General features: G+C 36.8%; 1 protein-coding gene across 5 annotated transcripts in view; it reads right to left on the bottom strand.

The window, feature by feature from the left end:
* Nucleotides 1-980: 980 nt before the first annotated feature.
* The window catches only part of CCNY (cyclin Y), a 128,095-nt gene continuing 111,517 nt past the window's right edge, over nt 981-17,558 (bottom strand). For 2 of the 5 annotated variants that reach the window (XM_062568885.1, XM_062568889.1), the window contains 3 exons: nt 13,735-13,901; nt 8,849-9,011; nt 981-3,774 (listed from right to left, as the gene is read on the bottom strand). In XM_062568885.1, coding sequence (XP_062424869.1) covers nt 3,658-3,774; nt 8,849-9,011; nt 13,735-13,901 — 447 coding nt within the window. In that variant the 3' untranslated portion in view covers nt 981-3,657. The remainder of the gene's footprint in view (nt 3,775-8,848; nt 9,012-13,734; nt 13,902-17,558) is intronic. The other 3 variants (XR_009957554.1, XM_062568887.1, XM_062568888.1) reach the window with 3 other exon arrangements.

The raw sequence follows: 17,558 nt of genomic DNA on the forward strand, positions 1-17,558 counted from the left end.
TTCCACGTATGTCTGTTTTTATATATAGCCAAGATTACCAGATGTCATCTGCCACCAATATACTATCACCCTTTTCTTATAAGGCTTTTGCTACTGCTAATCTTTAGATCATATCTAAGGTTTCTGGCAGTCCCAAAGCCAGGGAGTAAAAGGTATTAAAAAACGAAGTCTGCACCAAGACTCCATACATGCAACCAATTCTTGTGTCATGCTCCTAGCTTAGTGATAAACTAAGCTAAATAACTAAGGTAAACAAAGCCATATAAGCTGAACTCAAAGAAAATATGGCTGAAAAGCAAAAGAAAATATAATCATTGAAAAGGATACATGACCATGCTGGGGACAAGACTTTGCACGTTTCTAGCAATAGGAAATATGTATCCTTTGGAAGGCTGATAGGGTTTGTGGAAGAGAGGAAAGGTCCTCTGATTTCTTCTTTTTGTGCCTTCTCATGTGATTCCAAATGTTCTAAGTCCCAAAGGACAGTGTTCATCAAAGAGACAAATCCAACTCACATAGTGTTCATAAAATGTTCATAAACAAGTCTGTAGGTGGGAAGAAGGATCAGGAAAATGTATTGGGGCTGCAGAATGGTGTATGAACAAAAAAAAGCCTCTGTAAGGTGCCTTCTCCAAATATTTATCCAATTATCAATGTGTAAACAACAGTGCAGCAGCCCACTGGCTCAGCATATAAAAGTAATTCATTAAGAGAGTGATGCTTAAAGGGACACATTTATGACATCTCCTACACCTTTTAGTTTCTGAGCTGGTGACCAAAGCAGCAACAAAAAACTTAATCCTCAAAACTTTTACAGAAAATTTAGTTTCAAGTTCTGAAATTAAAACCACAATTTATTTGTGTGCTGTTAATGAAAACACTGTTTGGTTCTTCTCCTTTCCCACACCTCAGGTGATTTTCTAAGCTTGCAATGGCATTTTTCATACAGTGTCACTTAAAAAACTACACTAAACACAACATAATCCTAAATAATAATCCATTTTAATTACATGGTATTGAATACCTTTGCAAACAAATGACACTCATTAAGATTTACTGACAGGTATTATATTTTCTGGCAAACCTGGAACAAACCAGAAGAAAAAGCAAATTATTATTCTATAACCATGAGGGAAAGAAACATCCATTTAAATGCAGAGGATTCATATGGCAAAACTGAAACTGAAGAAAAAATCCACACTTACAGCAGATTTTCTTTTAATTCTTAGTGCAAGAAACAACCAAGTTAATCACAGAATCAGTACTAATTAAGAATATGGAAAATTCTCCTATACAGAGGTAGAGTCCAGTGCACAAGGCTAAAACGATATTCAATAGTCTAAACAAGACTGAGCCAGGTTTTACGGAATCCACTTTTTAAAGTATCAGACTGTATGTACATACATACAATAAATAGACTATACAATCTTTAAAGTAGTTTAATAAACTTCACAAAAATTATAGTAGATGCATTGAGATTTTTACATAATCCAAAGTTCATATCTCTATCACTCAGAAATGGATAAAACCAATATTCCTGATATCAAGATAACAGAAAATAGTTTAGCAAAGTGTTGATAAATCAAAATATTTTACATATTTTTAAAGCCTAAGTTTATGCTTATAAAGGATAAATTTCAAATGCTTTGAAAATGTTCCTTTTGATACTATTTGCAAAGAGGTTTCAAATGCTCCGATTTGCATTTTTACTGTTATAAAGACTTTCCTTACATTCCACGTTCAAGGGAAAAATGGACTTGGGTACTCACAGTTCTGATGTGTTGGCACAAGAAAAAATGATGAGAATTAGATTATTTTAAAGGCCTGAAAGACATCAGGAGAATTTATGGACAAAGCCTTCATATGTCACACTACACAAATCACATTAGGAAGTTAACAGAAAATTGTTTGGTGTTACCACTTCAATCCTGGCAGTGCCTCTCCATCTGGAGGCACCGGATTAGCATTGCCCTGGAGTTAAAGTGTGCATCTCTGGGCCCCTAGGATTGCTACAAGCCCATAGGGCTTAATAAAACAAATACGGAATCTTTATGGTTTACCACAGTAGTGCATAAATCAGGGACGTCTACTGCCGTTCATTTCAGTGATGGTCATAAAGAAAGGATTTCCGGGAACTGAGATTTTTTTTTAACCGTATCTTTCTAAACCGTGCAAATAAATGGAAAAACACAGATCACCCTGCGGCATTATAAAGTAGAGCAATTATGCTTACTCTGATAAATCATTTTCTATAAAGGGTTCTTACAAATCCCAAGGAGGCAACAGGCATAATAAGAGGGCACTAGTAACAACAACAGAAGAGCTTAATAATCAGAGTTTAAACTTATGTTCACAGTTTGGTTATTTTTAATTTCTGTAAGCACCTACTCTGAAAAACTCAAGGGTTTGTATTTTAGTTTTAAAATCAAATCTACTTGTGACAAATACCTTGTTAAGACTACCATTCTGCTTTTCTACAGGCCTTCTCATTGGAACAATTTTTTTATTTTTTTTTATTTTATACAAATAGACTCACTTTGATTTAAAGTAAACATATAAAATCGAGAATATTGCTTGCAACAATGGACCTGGAAGTGAAGGAATGAACTAGTCAGGCCATACCAAAAAAAAAAAAAAATAAAAAAAAAATAAAAAAAAAAGAAAAAGAAAAAAAAGAAAGAAAAAAAAAACTCCCTCAAAATGAATCCTACATCCTACTGAACTTCTAACGCTACAAAAATCTGCAAAAGGATCATAAGATCTGTTGCAAATTTCAGAGATTTGGCCCAAGTCTTATCATCATCATCTGAATACTTCAACAACTGTATCTTTATTTTAAGGAAAAATAAATGATTCCAAGAACTTAGGAAGGCACACGCACCCAAGTATACTATAAATAAAACACACCATGAAATTACGAACGATCTTCTGATCCCTGTACATGTTTTTGGTTCAGCACTATGGTCAAGTTATCTCTTTTGAAATAAAATAAAAGGCATAGAACAAATATAACATATGCATCATAATTATGAATAATAATGCTAGTAAGACAGCTCACAGGAAAAAGTGCAGTGAAAAAACAAAACAAAACTATTTATTCAGGGGCTTGTGCTACTGTAAATACAGACTTCGTATCTGCTGCTGTGCAAGGGGAAGAATTTATCCTGGAAAGCAGCAATGAGGAATGGAAAAACAAAAAGTAAAAAAGGTATTAAGAGAAAACTTTCAGATGGATGCTCCCAACTTCATTCCTCTAGTGCACAGTCATCTGACTATGTGGTTTGTTTCATGCAGTCATTTCTCTTCAAGAGTACAGCGTATTAAAAAATGGCACATTTCTTAACCTTTTTCTGCCTCTACTTCATTTTTTGTTTCTTCTTCCAAGCACCTGATTTGCTGTAGCCTCACAAAGTGGTAAAGCTGTTAGTGAAAGTGAGAAAAAAAATCGTTGCCCATCTTCTTTCCCAAACACTGATTTCTCCTTCCACTAGGTATTTTAATCCTGTGTACTACACAATGGGGAGGCACTGTAAAGGCAGCTTGACAGATTTAAAAATAAAAATTAAAAAAAAAAGTGTTTTTTTTCCCCACCCAGCCTACCCCCAAAAATTGGATGGATGAAACAGTACGTCCATAGGAATATTCCAGTCTCCTCTGTTAGGAGATAATAGCAGGGGACCATCTAACCACAGTCAGATTGTCAGCACTGACTGACCGTTTCTTTGCAGATTTCCTGAAGTCCTTATATTTATCTTCACACAAGCGGGAAATGGCCTGTAGGATGAAAGAATGAAGAAACCTCAGTTGCAGAGGCCACAGCTCTACAAGTAATATAAATAAATAAATAAATAAATAAATAAAATAAAACATGTATTTCTAGATACAGGCAGAATTATAAAAGGTCACTTTATTATGCAAAACCTGCAAAGAATTTCTCCTTCAATCCTTTTTATTCGTTGCGTTAACCTTGAAAGAACAAACATGCTGATTCTGCACTGTTCACCACAGTCACTTTTGGAGAATTTAATAGAGCCTCTTTTTTTTCAGGTTAACTGCCATAAATCTAGTGAAGGCAGCCAATATTGCTTACTCATCGCTGTAAGTTAACTGAAATATAGCACTTTCTTGGTGAAAAATTAACTTGAATAGAATTATTACAGAAACTGCAAATATATTTGGAGAGTTTGGAAAGAGGATGGCTTTTAACATCCTTCCTTCTTTCTTAGGAAGCTAAGGTATTGCAATTGTTTGTTTTCCTCTGCTGATAAATAGGGCGATGGGGCTATCCTATATGCTGCTAGTGGGAAACAGAAGTTGTATTCAGGAACACTTTCATTTGCACAGCATTAAAATACATGTAAGTTTTTAAGATCTTTTAAACAGAGAATCAAAAAATTATTCTATCCTAAAGATTTTCAAATACTGAGCGCTAACACACTGGAGTTACGCTTCCATTGTCTTTAGCCAGGTTTAGAACAAACGTATGTTATGCACAGCATAAGAGTAGATTTATTGTACCGCAAAATGGCATATCTGTAAATGTTCATTTTGTTGGGAAAGGCTATGCTTTGCATCAGCAGGGATGCTAACTTGAGTTTTCAAACACGCAGAACTGTAGAGAAATCTCATTTTAAGAAACACTAAAAAAAAAAAAGCTTAAGAGAGAAAGATTTAGAAGTAAGATAAAGTAAAATAGTATTTTTATTTTCTCGGGAATGCTTTTAAGTGATGTCTTAAGATAGGATGTTTAATAAAAGTACTGTACAAATGTTAACTGTACATGTGTTTGATTATAAAACAAGGTAATATAAATAAACAGCCTGAATCCACTGATTATCGCTCTCTTTCTTGACTTTTAGTTTTACAGTACAGCAACCTGGGGTAGCGAACGGTCCTGGAAACATAACAGTACTGCAAAGACCAGAGGCAGATACGCCAGAAGCACACAACTTGGGCACTGCCATTGAGAGCAAGTTCACCATTGGCTGCTTTTTAGTTGCAGACTAAATTTCATTCATTGACTGTTGAACCTCGTTTTCTTTCTGGGTGCATGTGAACAGAACAACAGAATAAAATAACACAAATATTCCTGTCGCTTTGTAGACTTTAACCTATTTAACCTTTAAAATTGCTTCAGATTTATAAACAAACAGATGAACATAGAATAAAGCCTGTCTTGGTAAAGAGGTGAACTGAGGTGGAGCTCTGCTTCCTTCAGCTGCCAAATCGGTTCATGATGCTAGGCGCCACACAGCCAGTAAGATAATCACTACAAGATTGCTAATTTCCCAGGAAAATTTCTATCGGAGTATTTGGCCAGACAAAATGAAATTTTGCTTGGAGCTAGCACTAAATATTTGTCATCTCTAGTCCCTGGTGATTATTCATATATATGTGAAATTCACTGACTGTGATCTAATCAGTCATACTTAAAGTGTTTTATTGTTATTATTATTATAATTATTTGCAAGCAATTCACAAAATTGATATTTGGAGCTTGTATGACAACTGAGTAAGTCAGCTTTAGCTCCTTGCAATTTATGGGCAAACAACACAAAAGCAGAAAAATGTAAATATGTAGCATTTTCCTTCAGTTAAAATAAATCCAAATAGCTTACAACACCATTCTGTCATCCAACATTTCTGTTCCTTTTATTGCTAGAAAAAGGAACCATATTTTTTGACTGTCTCAAGGGACCATTTCTTGTATGAAATCAAAATAAAGCATTAAAAACTGCATTGCCATTCAATTACATGCAACTTTGTCAGACCTGATTTTAATATCTGCAGTCAGCTAGAAATATGCATACATACATATTTTGTCATTCTAGATGTATACGATTGGAGTCACTGCTGTGCTGCATGAATGTGCTCCCCTTGAGCACTGCAACACTCCAAAAACGGGGAAAACGGAGAGCACGTAGAAGGGGAGACAGAACTAAGTGTGGAAGGAAAAATAAAAAAAATAAAAAAAAAAAAAAGAAAGAAAGAAAAAGAAAAATCTCCAAACCTACATGCATTTTCTAGCCATCTAAAAGCAGCAAGAACTGGCTGCTGGAAGCTGTGATGATGGGGGTTCTCCTTCATCTCTGGAGAGTGGAAAGAAGAATCATCAGGCTACTGACAAAAAGACAAGTCAGATTCACTCTCCTTTCAGTTCTTAGCTAAGAGACTTCCGAACATACAAAATGCACAGGGTTTTAAGCAATCACTAGGACAGCAGGGAGCTGGGAGGATGTAAAACCACTTCTCTACTTGTAACTTCCACCTCTTTCTGCTCTTTTCCATCTGTCCAATCTATGGGAAAATAGCTCTTTCGGATCAAGAAAACACTAATCAGTGCACAGCACATAGGTTCAAAGGGTGCTCTCAACAAACTCGGGATACTTTTAGGCTGTATGTTGATGGAAGGTAAAAAATTTTACTTTCACTTAATCATAAGACAAAGTTGCTTCTTACTGTCAATTGTGGGAACGTTAAATCAGGAGAAACACTCTGCTGTGGAAACTCTAGAAAGTAGTGACATTTACAAAAAGCACTACAATCTTGTGTAACAACTCAAAGCTTGTGGAGCTTGTCCAGTGTTTCTAGTTGACAAGGGGGAGTATTTACTAATCCTGTCGTTCATCTTCTCTTCTGTAACAAACACAGGTATGTCAACCTTACAATATTTGGAGAACACAATACAGGTTCTGCCATGAAAGATCTAATACTCCTGCTTCAGGTACGTAAGATAGTATGAAAGAGTAAAGGTAGCAAAAATTTGTTATAATAGAACCATTTCTCTACATAAGAGAGAAAAACGTAAAGAAGTCTGAAGAAGTTGCTTGGAATCTCAGAACAGAGGAAGCTCGTTCAATTTACCAGACACGGCAAATCGTTCCACTGCGTGCATACATTAACTATTAGTCTCCGCTCTGTAATCACGGACTGCAGCTTTTCTCTCAGTGCCAAAAATAGCACATCCTACATGGTACTTCATATACCTCACTTGGGAATCAAGGCAACCAACTTAAAAATTGAGAACTCTGGGCTGAAAAGCATGTGACAGACCTAGAGAAGTACTGCAAAGACACTTTGGTAACTGCTGGCAGGCTAAATGCTTAACTATGCTGAAGGGATTAGGCAATAACTTATGCTGCCTACTAGCTTCAAGGGCACACTCAGGCAACCAAGTACTGCCAGGGAGCCGGGAAATGCCCATCATGTTCCCTTCCTTCTGGCCACAGAATAGAGGCAAAGAGCTGGTAGACCAGGTTGTTTTCACTGGGGAGAGTCTTTCTCTTCCCTAAAGACATCCTCTTTGGCCAGCCAGCTTATTTTAGAGTCACTTGGTGCCAGCAGCATGGAACAATTCAAAGGGGAAAATTTTTAAGAATATATTTTTAAAAACAAAAAGCTCTGTTATTTCTTTTTAAATATGTATTCTATTTCTTAGTACAGAATCACCACCAATATTCTCCAAGTATGTATAGTCATTTCCTATTTTGTTTTCTTCTAAGGTTTTCGGAACTATCTCTGTTATCTTCACTTGTAACTTAATGTTAGAGCCTGTGTGCAATACAAACTGCCAGTGCTGGGAAACACTGTGTATTAAATTATCTTCACAAAGTAATTTGCTCAGCTTTAATATATTCAATTAAGATCCACCATCTACTAACTTTGCCAGCTGCCTTTTTTTTCATTTAAGATTACAATCCCAATGAGTTTCATATTTTTTATTCTAAATCGGTAATGGAAACAAATTTGATATAAATTTACATTGCTCTTCATACATAGAATTAAGTTATGTTCTTATTAAACCTATCTGGGAAATTTAGAAACAATATTTTAAGTGAAATGGGGAATATAGCTTCAGTGAAATAAGTTTTGATTCTTTTTCCACCACTTTCCAAACACCTCCATTCCCATTACAGTCATGAACAACTCAATTAATTGCCCTGTACATCATTTCCCCACATGAAAACTTACATACTACTGCTTGCTGGTTTTACAGGAGCACTAAGAGTTTCAAAACATGCAAAGTCCACTGTAATCCACAGACAAACAGCCTACAGCACAAAGCCGTTATATAAATTAAGGATATGCAATGTTAGCACAGTCGGGAACTAATCGCAAATTTCAAAATTAGGGAAAATGTGTACATGTTCATGTAATAATGCCTGTATTTTAAAATCTTTGTATCAGAAAGTTGAGGGGGAAAAAAGGTACAGTCTTGCAAAGCACCCACAATTGCCTGATGACTTTAAATTCCACTAATAAGAGAGAGAATTCATAGTGCTCTGCATTTCACAGGTCTAAAACATTTGACATACAGCTTTAGGCACAGTAGTGTATATTCAAGTATATGTAATTTATTCAATAATGCTGTATGCTCGCTTCTGTTTCCCCATTACTGAGAGCAACTCCACTGGAGGTAACAGACTTGCATCCATGTGAACTAGAGCAGCAACACATAAACACATGGAACAGTTATTTTCAGAAATACTAATTAATAATCTGTCCTTTAAAATGGATAATCAGTGTTAAGAAACCAAATGAACACGAAAAACAGGCTGCATAAGAGTCATTCCTGCGTACTGTGAGTGGTTTCCCAAGGCCAATTTAGACAGCTAGAACTGAACAGAAATGAAAAGCAAGAGGAAGCTTCTTCAGCCAAAGAGCCATCCCCACATCCATGAATCCCATGAGCACAAGCAAAACAATTACGGAAATTGGGGCATATGATATTCCAGCTTTCCATGACAGTATTTCAGGAGAGATGAGGAACAGAAGTGAGAAACAACCCAATAATTCCAAATCTCCAAATATATTCAATTCTGAGCAATCTAAAGGGAAAGCATCTTACCTCAAGTTTATATGCTCTGTCCCTGCTGAGGGGCTCCAGAGGAAAACTCAGGTTATTTGCTTCTGCCAGGGAACGTAAATCAAAATAATACTTGGCATAAACACTAGAGGGAACGTTAATATTGAACTGCAACAGCTCAAGAAACTGGCGTTCCAGCTCATTCCTGTAGAAAAAGATAAATGTGAAAACATACTTTAGCCATCCAGCCTACCATCGTCCGAATGTAATTTACTTTAAATTGCAAATGTTACAAACCAAGCTCATGTCTTATCCTTGAGAGGCCGAACTAAACTTGCCTGAGGTTTGACCTATATTGCCCAATTCTTTTGGCATGCTCCTGTCAATGAGCACCAGGAAAGATGCTGCAACTTGCAGTTGATCCCGCAATGCCAGTGAAACCTGAGCCTTCTGCTGGCAGGAGAGCACTCTGACCAATTTATCTAATACAAATTAGAAGAAGGGGAAGAAGGAAAGCTGGCAGGAAAAAAAAAAAAAAAAAAAAAAAAAAAAAAAAAAGTAGTTTATGCTGCTAGTAGTTTATGCTGCTTCTCCACCAGGGGGATCTGCACTCACGCCTATACACACAGAAAACACACACACCGCCCAACTTTGCCAGGCAGACCTCAGAAATACTGCAAATTACCCTAACATATAAATTACTGGAGAAATCATTTATTCTTTTCAGCCTTTACAATCTATCACTTAAAACTATTTATGGGACATGCCTTCTATCTTTCTTTATGAACGGAATGAAGCAGTTTCTCTCCAGCATACGCATGCAAAATTCACACTGCTTACTGGTTTTTTATTTTTAATCAAAATATCGAATAGGGACAAAGAGGCCATATCTGAGTTACCACGCAGTGAAAACTTCAGTATATCAATACATTATTATGCTGGTAAATTAAAAAGTATATAAAGAAGTAAGTATATCAACAAAATTGAAGACTGGCAGCTTTCATTAATTGCACGGTACATAGACATCCGACACAATATTTATGCAGGGACACATGATATGGCCAAAATATTGATTTCAAGATTTGAGAATTAAAAAATAAACCAGTAGTAAATGTTGCCTATGTCTGCTGAAGAGCATGCATCTTATATGCACTGTACTACTTTTGTACCAGCAGGTACATACTCCCTCTGATACTCCATTCAGGTTGCATGTTGACTGTAGTGTACGTGTGGAAGGAATGTGCAGTCAGTTGGCATCTGGGGATAACAAAGAAAAATACTGGTAAAGTGTTTTTTCAACACTGAGTGATTTTTTCCTCACTACGAGAAGGCCATCATTCTCACTTCATAATAATTTTCTGTCCTTATCTTCACTTTCTCTTTGCCAAAACTCTAAGTTTACATAATGACAAATATTAACAGTGAAAGACTATCCAAAAGCTACTCATGGACTAAAACTTTTCGGCACACATTCACGCTACTGAAGATTCTAGCTTTCCAAAAAACCAAAAATGAATAAATTTCAAATTTTAAGAAGTCTATCAATAAATACAGAAGATTATCTTTAAATGTCCTATTTTTCGAAGATTCTACCTTCTGCAAGCTTAGCCTAAAGGTGTGTATTAACTGATCACATGAAGCCAGTTTTAATGGGGAAAGACATCGGCTCTCTATCAAGGAACATCCCCAGTCTTTCAGAAACAGTACACAACCTGGACCCTTCCCAGCTCTCAGACTCTAGGATTAGATCAGCAGACCAACTTTAGCCAATGAAGAAACAACAACCAAAAAAAACCCCACGCACTAGTTCATATATGAACTAATGTACTTTAACCAACAAGCACCCTTTCCCTGATACATCCACACTGGATGATTCTAGTACTTTTTCCTATGACCATGCCTCAAATTTACACAAAAAATCAAAGTAATGCTATATACATGGCTACAGATACATACTACAGTTCAATCCTCCTGCGTCCTCTGGTAGCTTTCAGCTACAGTCCAGTGTATGGCTGCTGACTGACAAGGCTCTGAAAGGCGCCTTGCGAGACGTACTCACGCTTAACGACTCACAACAGTTGAAGATTTTGACCTAGATTTTTTTCTGCCTTCTTCATTTTAACATAAATAATTAAAGCTTCTGTCTGGTGCAGAGTTAGGCACTTCAGATCTTAATACTGTACTGTCCCAACTACTGGGGAAAAAAAAAAAAAAAAAAAAAAAAAAACCACAGGGACAGGAGAAGAGCCTTTGGAAAACTGGCAGTGGGAGGCGAAGCATCAGCAGATCCACGGCGCTCTGCGCTCTTTGCCGGAGGATCCGCAGGCAGCCCCAAACACAAAGCCACCAAGCACCAGGCAGAGAGCGAGCACAGGCTCTCCAAAGGGAGCTGTTTTTGCAGTTCATGAGAACCGTAAAACCTTTAAGAAAAGGCTGAGAAGCTAAAAACCTTGAGGGTAAGGATTCCCCCTCATTCTGCCTGGACAGTATGAAGTGCAGGAAGAGGGCTACTGTCGGCACTCAAGCACAGGTCTGCCGTGTGAGTAACCGCTCGTTACAGCTCAAGTGCAACTTCTAACACTAGTGTCAAATACTAGTTAAAAACATCAGCATCATATGTGTTTGTCAAAAACAGTAAACTATTTTTTTGTTTCTTTTCACACCACGGCAGTGCACCTCTTCATCTGTCTCCAGAAAAAGCACTGAGAATCAGCAATTTCAAATCTCACATTTACAACCATCTTTGATCAATACTGTCACACAGCACAGTCAAAGCTGTCAGTGGGTCTCAGGCTCTTCAGAACTCTACTTCAGCGGATGCACCAGCTTCAGAAACATTTGAAAGCCACTTAGATTCTCCTTGAAACAAGGAGTGAATGGAGGAAGATCCTTCCTGCAACTGAATACCCCAAAACACAGGAAAAAAGATCAAGGGAAAAGTAGCTTAGCAAAATCATTCAAGAAACACTGGAAACAATCAAGAAAGTATTACCAAATTGTTCTGTGTGGAACATACAGAAATAAGAAGGGCCTTACATGACTTACATCAGCTTCTTTCTCTCCCTCTCTCCCCCATTTTATATTAGAAAATTCATTCTGTCGTGTTATGTTCAAAGAGAAATATCATCAAGCATCTCAAAAATTAAAGTAATCTTTATATTTCAAAGTGTATATTAAAATGGCAGTGTGGTATTTCCCATCTCTATTTTGAAATGAGAGTCTTTCCCCAAACTAATGAAAGTAGCACAGCAATGAGGGTTTCATGTTTCTTTCTTTAGCTCAGGACACAAAGACATCATTATAAATGGCTTGTGGATACAGATTTAGAGACAACCTCTCTAATACTCAAGCAATGACAGCTACTCACAATTTATAAAATTAGTCTTATCTAGAAAGCTACGAGCACACTTAATTTAAAGCACTCAGCTAACTCTTAACACACAACCTTTCCCTAATCGATCATTTTTAGATCGGCTATAAGCCTGACAAACAGGGAACTACTAAGAATCTCTACTGGGGCACTTTAGCATAAATGCTGGGCTTTTCACTGCTTTGAGGATGCAATATGAGATTTAAAGGATATGCTGTCTGTATAGAGAGTTATTCTCATCTGCTTCCTTCCTGCCCTCTTCCCTCCTTCCAGAGGAGGGACGCAACAAATTCTCTTCAGTGGCTAGGACCCAGACTTGCATCATTTAAAGCAGGAACGAGTCTACCTATTTTCCATTACAGATATGTATCTCTGCTTAAAAGAGCTCTGAAATACACAGATACTGTACTAAAATATCTTTTTAATTATTTTATTGACATTAGTTCTTATAAGAAAAGGGGTGAACCAGTACATTGATAATGTGGCCATGAAGTTGAAGGCCAGCACTGACATAGCACATGCTGTGTGATTTAGAAAGAATTCAAAGTTACTAGGAGACTCAAAGCACACAAGCTTCAGTGGCCTGCAGCAGCATTTGGCCCCATCCAAGTACTGCAACTCCAACTTCAGCCCTTCCAATACCACTCTCAGGCACCCCTGCACTCACACAAGCGCACCTCCGAGTGTGCAAACGGTACCTAACCCAGCCCTGAATGCACAGGTGAGATACAATATAGGCCCTTCAGCAGCTGCATTTAATACCTACTAAAAAAAAAAAAAAAAACAGAAAAAAACACTCGCCTATTCAGTGAAATGAGCATTCATTTTAGTATTTGTAAATATTGAGATCTTAATTATGTTTACTCCTATCACATTTTAATCCTTTTATTATTTTTTCAACATACTCTTAAAATGACTATGGTGTATCCTGGCAGATAGCACAACTCTGTACATGCTATCACAATATAACCTCTTACAACTGTGCTGATGTAAAAAAAAGGGGGGGGGGAAGTTGTCAAAATAGAAGTTTCTCTTTGGAAGTTAAAATATTATTAAAAAAAAAACATCTTGCAAACAAACTTGGCAAGACATGGAAAAAGCTCCCAGAGCATTATTCTGAGTAACAGCAGGGACAGCAGAGTCGCTGATGGCCTGCGGGTCGTTAGGATCACAATAAATCCTTGTCCTGCCTCACACACTGCTCTACTGTCTGTGCGCAGAACTAACACAAGCCAGCAAACACTACCGAAACGAACACACGCGGGCTTGTTCGACTTGGGTTTTGTTTGTCAAGTCAAAGGTTTAAAGCGTTCTGCAGATCCATTTTCCTCAATCTGGGTGAACATCCAGCAGTAACGCACATTTTAATCAGAAATAAAAACATTCACATTTTCTACGCAAGCAACTCTCAAACAGACCTAATGCAATCCACCAGCATCCATCATATTTAGATACAATGCAGATGTACAGATGTGACATGATTTGCGAAGGAACCTCCCTTCTCCCCCATGCACACAAATCTCAGCATTCATTAATAAAATAAATGTACTGAACTCACATGTCTTCGACGGTGATATCCTTCAGGATCTGGCAGTAATCCACGTTCCACACTGCTTGGTCGTCCCAGACTTTGGATGCCAACAGAATTGCACCCAGTACAATTCGTTTCCAGTTTGCTGGACAAATATCTATCTCTGCATAAGTTAAAAGTCTTTCAAGATATACCTGTGAAAATATATTAAAATGAAGACTTAATCTACCTTGTTATTAAAGACAAACAAAAAATATTCTAATAAACTTAATCAAACAATTTGAAAACAGTAATCTGCTCTCATATAAAAGCTGTGGGTGTAAATGTACACATTTATGCCAAGCTCAAGACTAGATGCAATATATTCACATTTTAGTTGGCCTTTGCTTTCTGATTATATTCCCAGAAACAAAACTTGGGTTTTCCTGTCTGTAACTGTTTCTAATATATTCACAATTAGAATGAATTCAAGTGATAGTTTAAATAAATTATTAAAATAAAAATATAAATAAATAATCAGTATGTGAGCTAAGATAGCTAAAACTGAATGCAGGATACATGCCAGTAAGGATTTGAGGGGAAGGGGAAAGTGAGAGTGTAGGGGGAGAGAACACTAAAACTCAGACCTGCTCACTTGTAATTCTTCTGTAATGATGTGCATTTTATCCAAGCACACAAAAGACCTTAAGTGATTTGGGCTTCCTGAAAGGTCTACCCGTCTTAGACCATATTAGTTAGTCAATAATAAACAATAATAATTAATGGCTTTTGAAGCCCATTTACCTTTATGGGTCTATAAAAACATAAAGGTCAATTAAACACACAATACTGTTTTGGTCATTAATTTTCACAATTATGATACATACATAATAAGGACTTGATAACAAGATCACAGTAAAAAAGCAACCAAGTGTTTTATAATTTGAAGTTTCACAGAAAAGTTTATAATTTATGAAAAAAATGTTAAACATCTGAATATGTGTACACAAGTACGCCTAGCAAATAAATGAATTGCCTTTACACACTTTGCAGTATAAAAGGCATGGAACAGGAAAAACAGGAAAAAAAAATCTCTATACATACAATATTAGGTAATTTTGGTTCAAAAGGCTCATGAAAAAGTATTTGTTCTTTGCTTTCTGATCTCACCTAAGGAAAACAAAACTCAGGTTACAGTGTCTGTAACTATCACTAACACAGTCACGTTAGAAGAATTTCCTATGTAAAACATGTAAAAATGCCTGTCCTCCATCCGCCAACTGCCTCTCCCAAGCTATCCCGAGATCTTGATCCACAGGGAGGTTGTTCCAGATTGGTTTCACAGCACTCTCTCGATAGTGATTTATGGAAAATGAGATGCAGGTGTTTACTTTTCCTTAAATTAGTAATTTCTGCTCTGATTCAGAAACAAACTTGCGGCAGGGAAGCAAGCCGTCCTGCAGTCTGTTTCTTGCCGACGGACCCCTGGGCGTGCGCGAAGGCACGCAGCTTGAAACTGGCTCCGCTTCGACGTGACAAAACAGACACATTTACTAAAACCAAGAGTTAGTCTTGATAGGCTACTCTGTAAAAATACAGGTTTGCATTTACTGAAGAATAATCTATTCTTTGTATCTTATAATAGCTCTTTTAATATCCTCTTCACTGTATTGTGATAAAAAGCAATTAAGTGGTATTTAGATTGCCAGCACTCCTACAAGATCCTGAATTGACTGACAGAAGCTGGCAGTTTTCACGAGCTGCTCCGATGACAGTACAGTACACGTGCAAAATATTATACCTGCCTGAAAGGCTCCATTTTGTATATAAATAGAATATTGCTGAGCATTCTGAAGGCCCAGCGTGTTTTAAATATGTAAAGATATTCATCTGTGGATGCTGAAGGAAATTTATTTCTGCTCTAAACCTGGCTGCTAAGAAACTGAAAGTATTCTTTACAATATATCGTATTTAAAACACTGTTAAATTTTTAAAGTAGTATTAAAAAAAATTAAGAGACTATGAGTCTATGACTGATTTGTGGATAATTACTAAAAAAAAAAAAAAAAGGGAAAGAAAACCCACAAAACATTTAGACATTTAGAAAATATTTATTTTAAGGTTTGGGTTTGGAGCTATCTAGAAATATGCAAATGCAAAATGCATAGAAATATTATTATGAATAGCAAGATCTCATTGATCTTGCCAATGTCACAACGGTTTGAATGATTTTTTGTAATTACAACTATTCAGACTTCTGAGTATTCTCTAATATGTTGCATATCACAACTAGTCAAATAAAAAAAAAGTCTTAAAAGAAAGACCTTTGTCTTTCACTCTTACCAAATGGTTCTCTGTTTTCACATATTAATGAGAAATTATTTTCATCTTGTATTAGACACTTTGCTAAACTGAAAATACACTACGCACAAAAAAGACAGACATAACAAGTATTCAAACATCTCTGCGAAAACAATGTTATACAGAACTATAAAATCAGAACATTTACAGTATGAGACTTCACAGATAAAATTGTTATTTTTCAGGTTCTTCTAAAGAAAAAAACTAACCAAAATGTCACTAACTGATCAAAAATTTATTTACTTTTTAGGGAAGGCAAGACACTTTTTAACTTGTATTTTTTTTTTCTGTAAAATTATGTCCATGCTTCCTATTATCCCCACAGAAAAAACTTGGCTTAATGATGTGAATTTCAAGTTATGTCTGAAGCCCATCATTAAAACCCAAATTCTGACTTTTCAGTTAGGACATCACTCTGACAAGGGAAACCCTCAGTTCGCAGGCAGACGCTCTCTGCCTGCCAGCCAACACGCCAACGGCCAGGGATCCCCAAGGAGCCCTGGCAGTGCCACTGCACCAACGCAGCGCAAGGACTGGCGCTGCGCCGGCTCCTGTGCCGGCACACAGGATCACTGTAAATCTTTCCTTTTTTCAAGAGAAGAATGTATACAAATACAGGATGAATATGCTATTTACATAGGTAAGTAACTAAAGATTTATCAGTTGCACAGTAACAACACAGTCCAAAATGTCAAAATTGATTTTACTGCTTTAAAATATTTGTCTTTATTGCATACCTTAACATTCAAAAATTTGGTTTTGAAGGAATTCTTGCCTGTGAAGGAATTCCAAGTGATATATGAGCCCAAAATAAACAGCACAGTTTAAATACTTTGAGAGAACAAAAATAGGTCTCTAATGACAAGTGGCTGCACCAACACAAGGCATCAAGACAGACACCAAAAGACAGGAGCAGTAAGTGGGTAAGGTGGGAACTGTGGTGGATGCCCAAGGAGTCACTTCTTCACCAAGGGGCATAAGATTTGTAAAACCCACAGAAATATAATGCTCAGAAAAAAAGGTGTCATGTATATCTCAGCAATCTGCACAACTTGATGGTTCTCTTGAAAAGACCGCCTCTTGTCTTCAAGACAGCATAAACCCACTTCACAGCTTTATATAAATGTATAATACACATGTATTCGTCCCACTTCACAAACAAAATTGCTCCTTGGATTAGGAGCAAGCAACAATCTCTGGCACTGACCCAGGAAAACAGAAGGCTTTTTAGATAAATACACCGTGCTAATGCAGGGAGCTTTATATGGATAAAGTTTATATAAGCCACTATATCAAGCCACTCTGTTAAATTAGGGCAACAGATATGAAACTTCACTTGCTTTACGTTAGTGCTGAATTTGACCCTTTACTAGTAATGCAAACCTCTTAACCTCTGTCAGAGCAGATTGGGATCATACTGCAAGGGAAAAGCTACATAAAAACAGTTCATATTACAGGTAAACTCAGGCCTTGAGCTATAATAACCCTAGAACACTCTAAAATGAGGAGGA

The sequence above is a fragment of the Rhea pennata genome, chromosome 2 (genome assembly GCF_028389875.1).
Source record: "Rhea pennata isolate bPtePen1 chromosome 2, bPtePen1.pri, whole genome shotgun sequence".
Classification (NCBI taxonomy): Eukaryota; Metazoa; Chordata; class Aves; order Rheiformes; family Rheidae; genus Rhea; species Rhea pennata.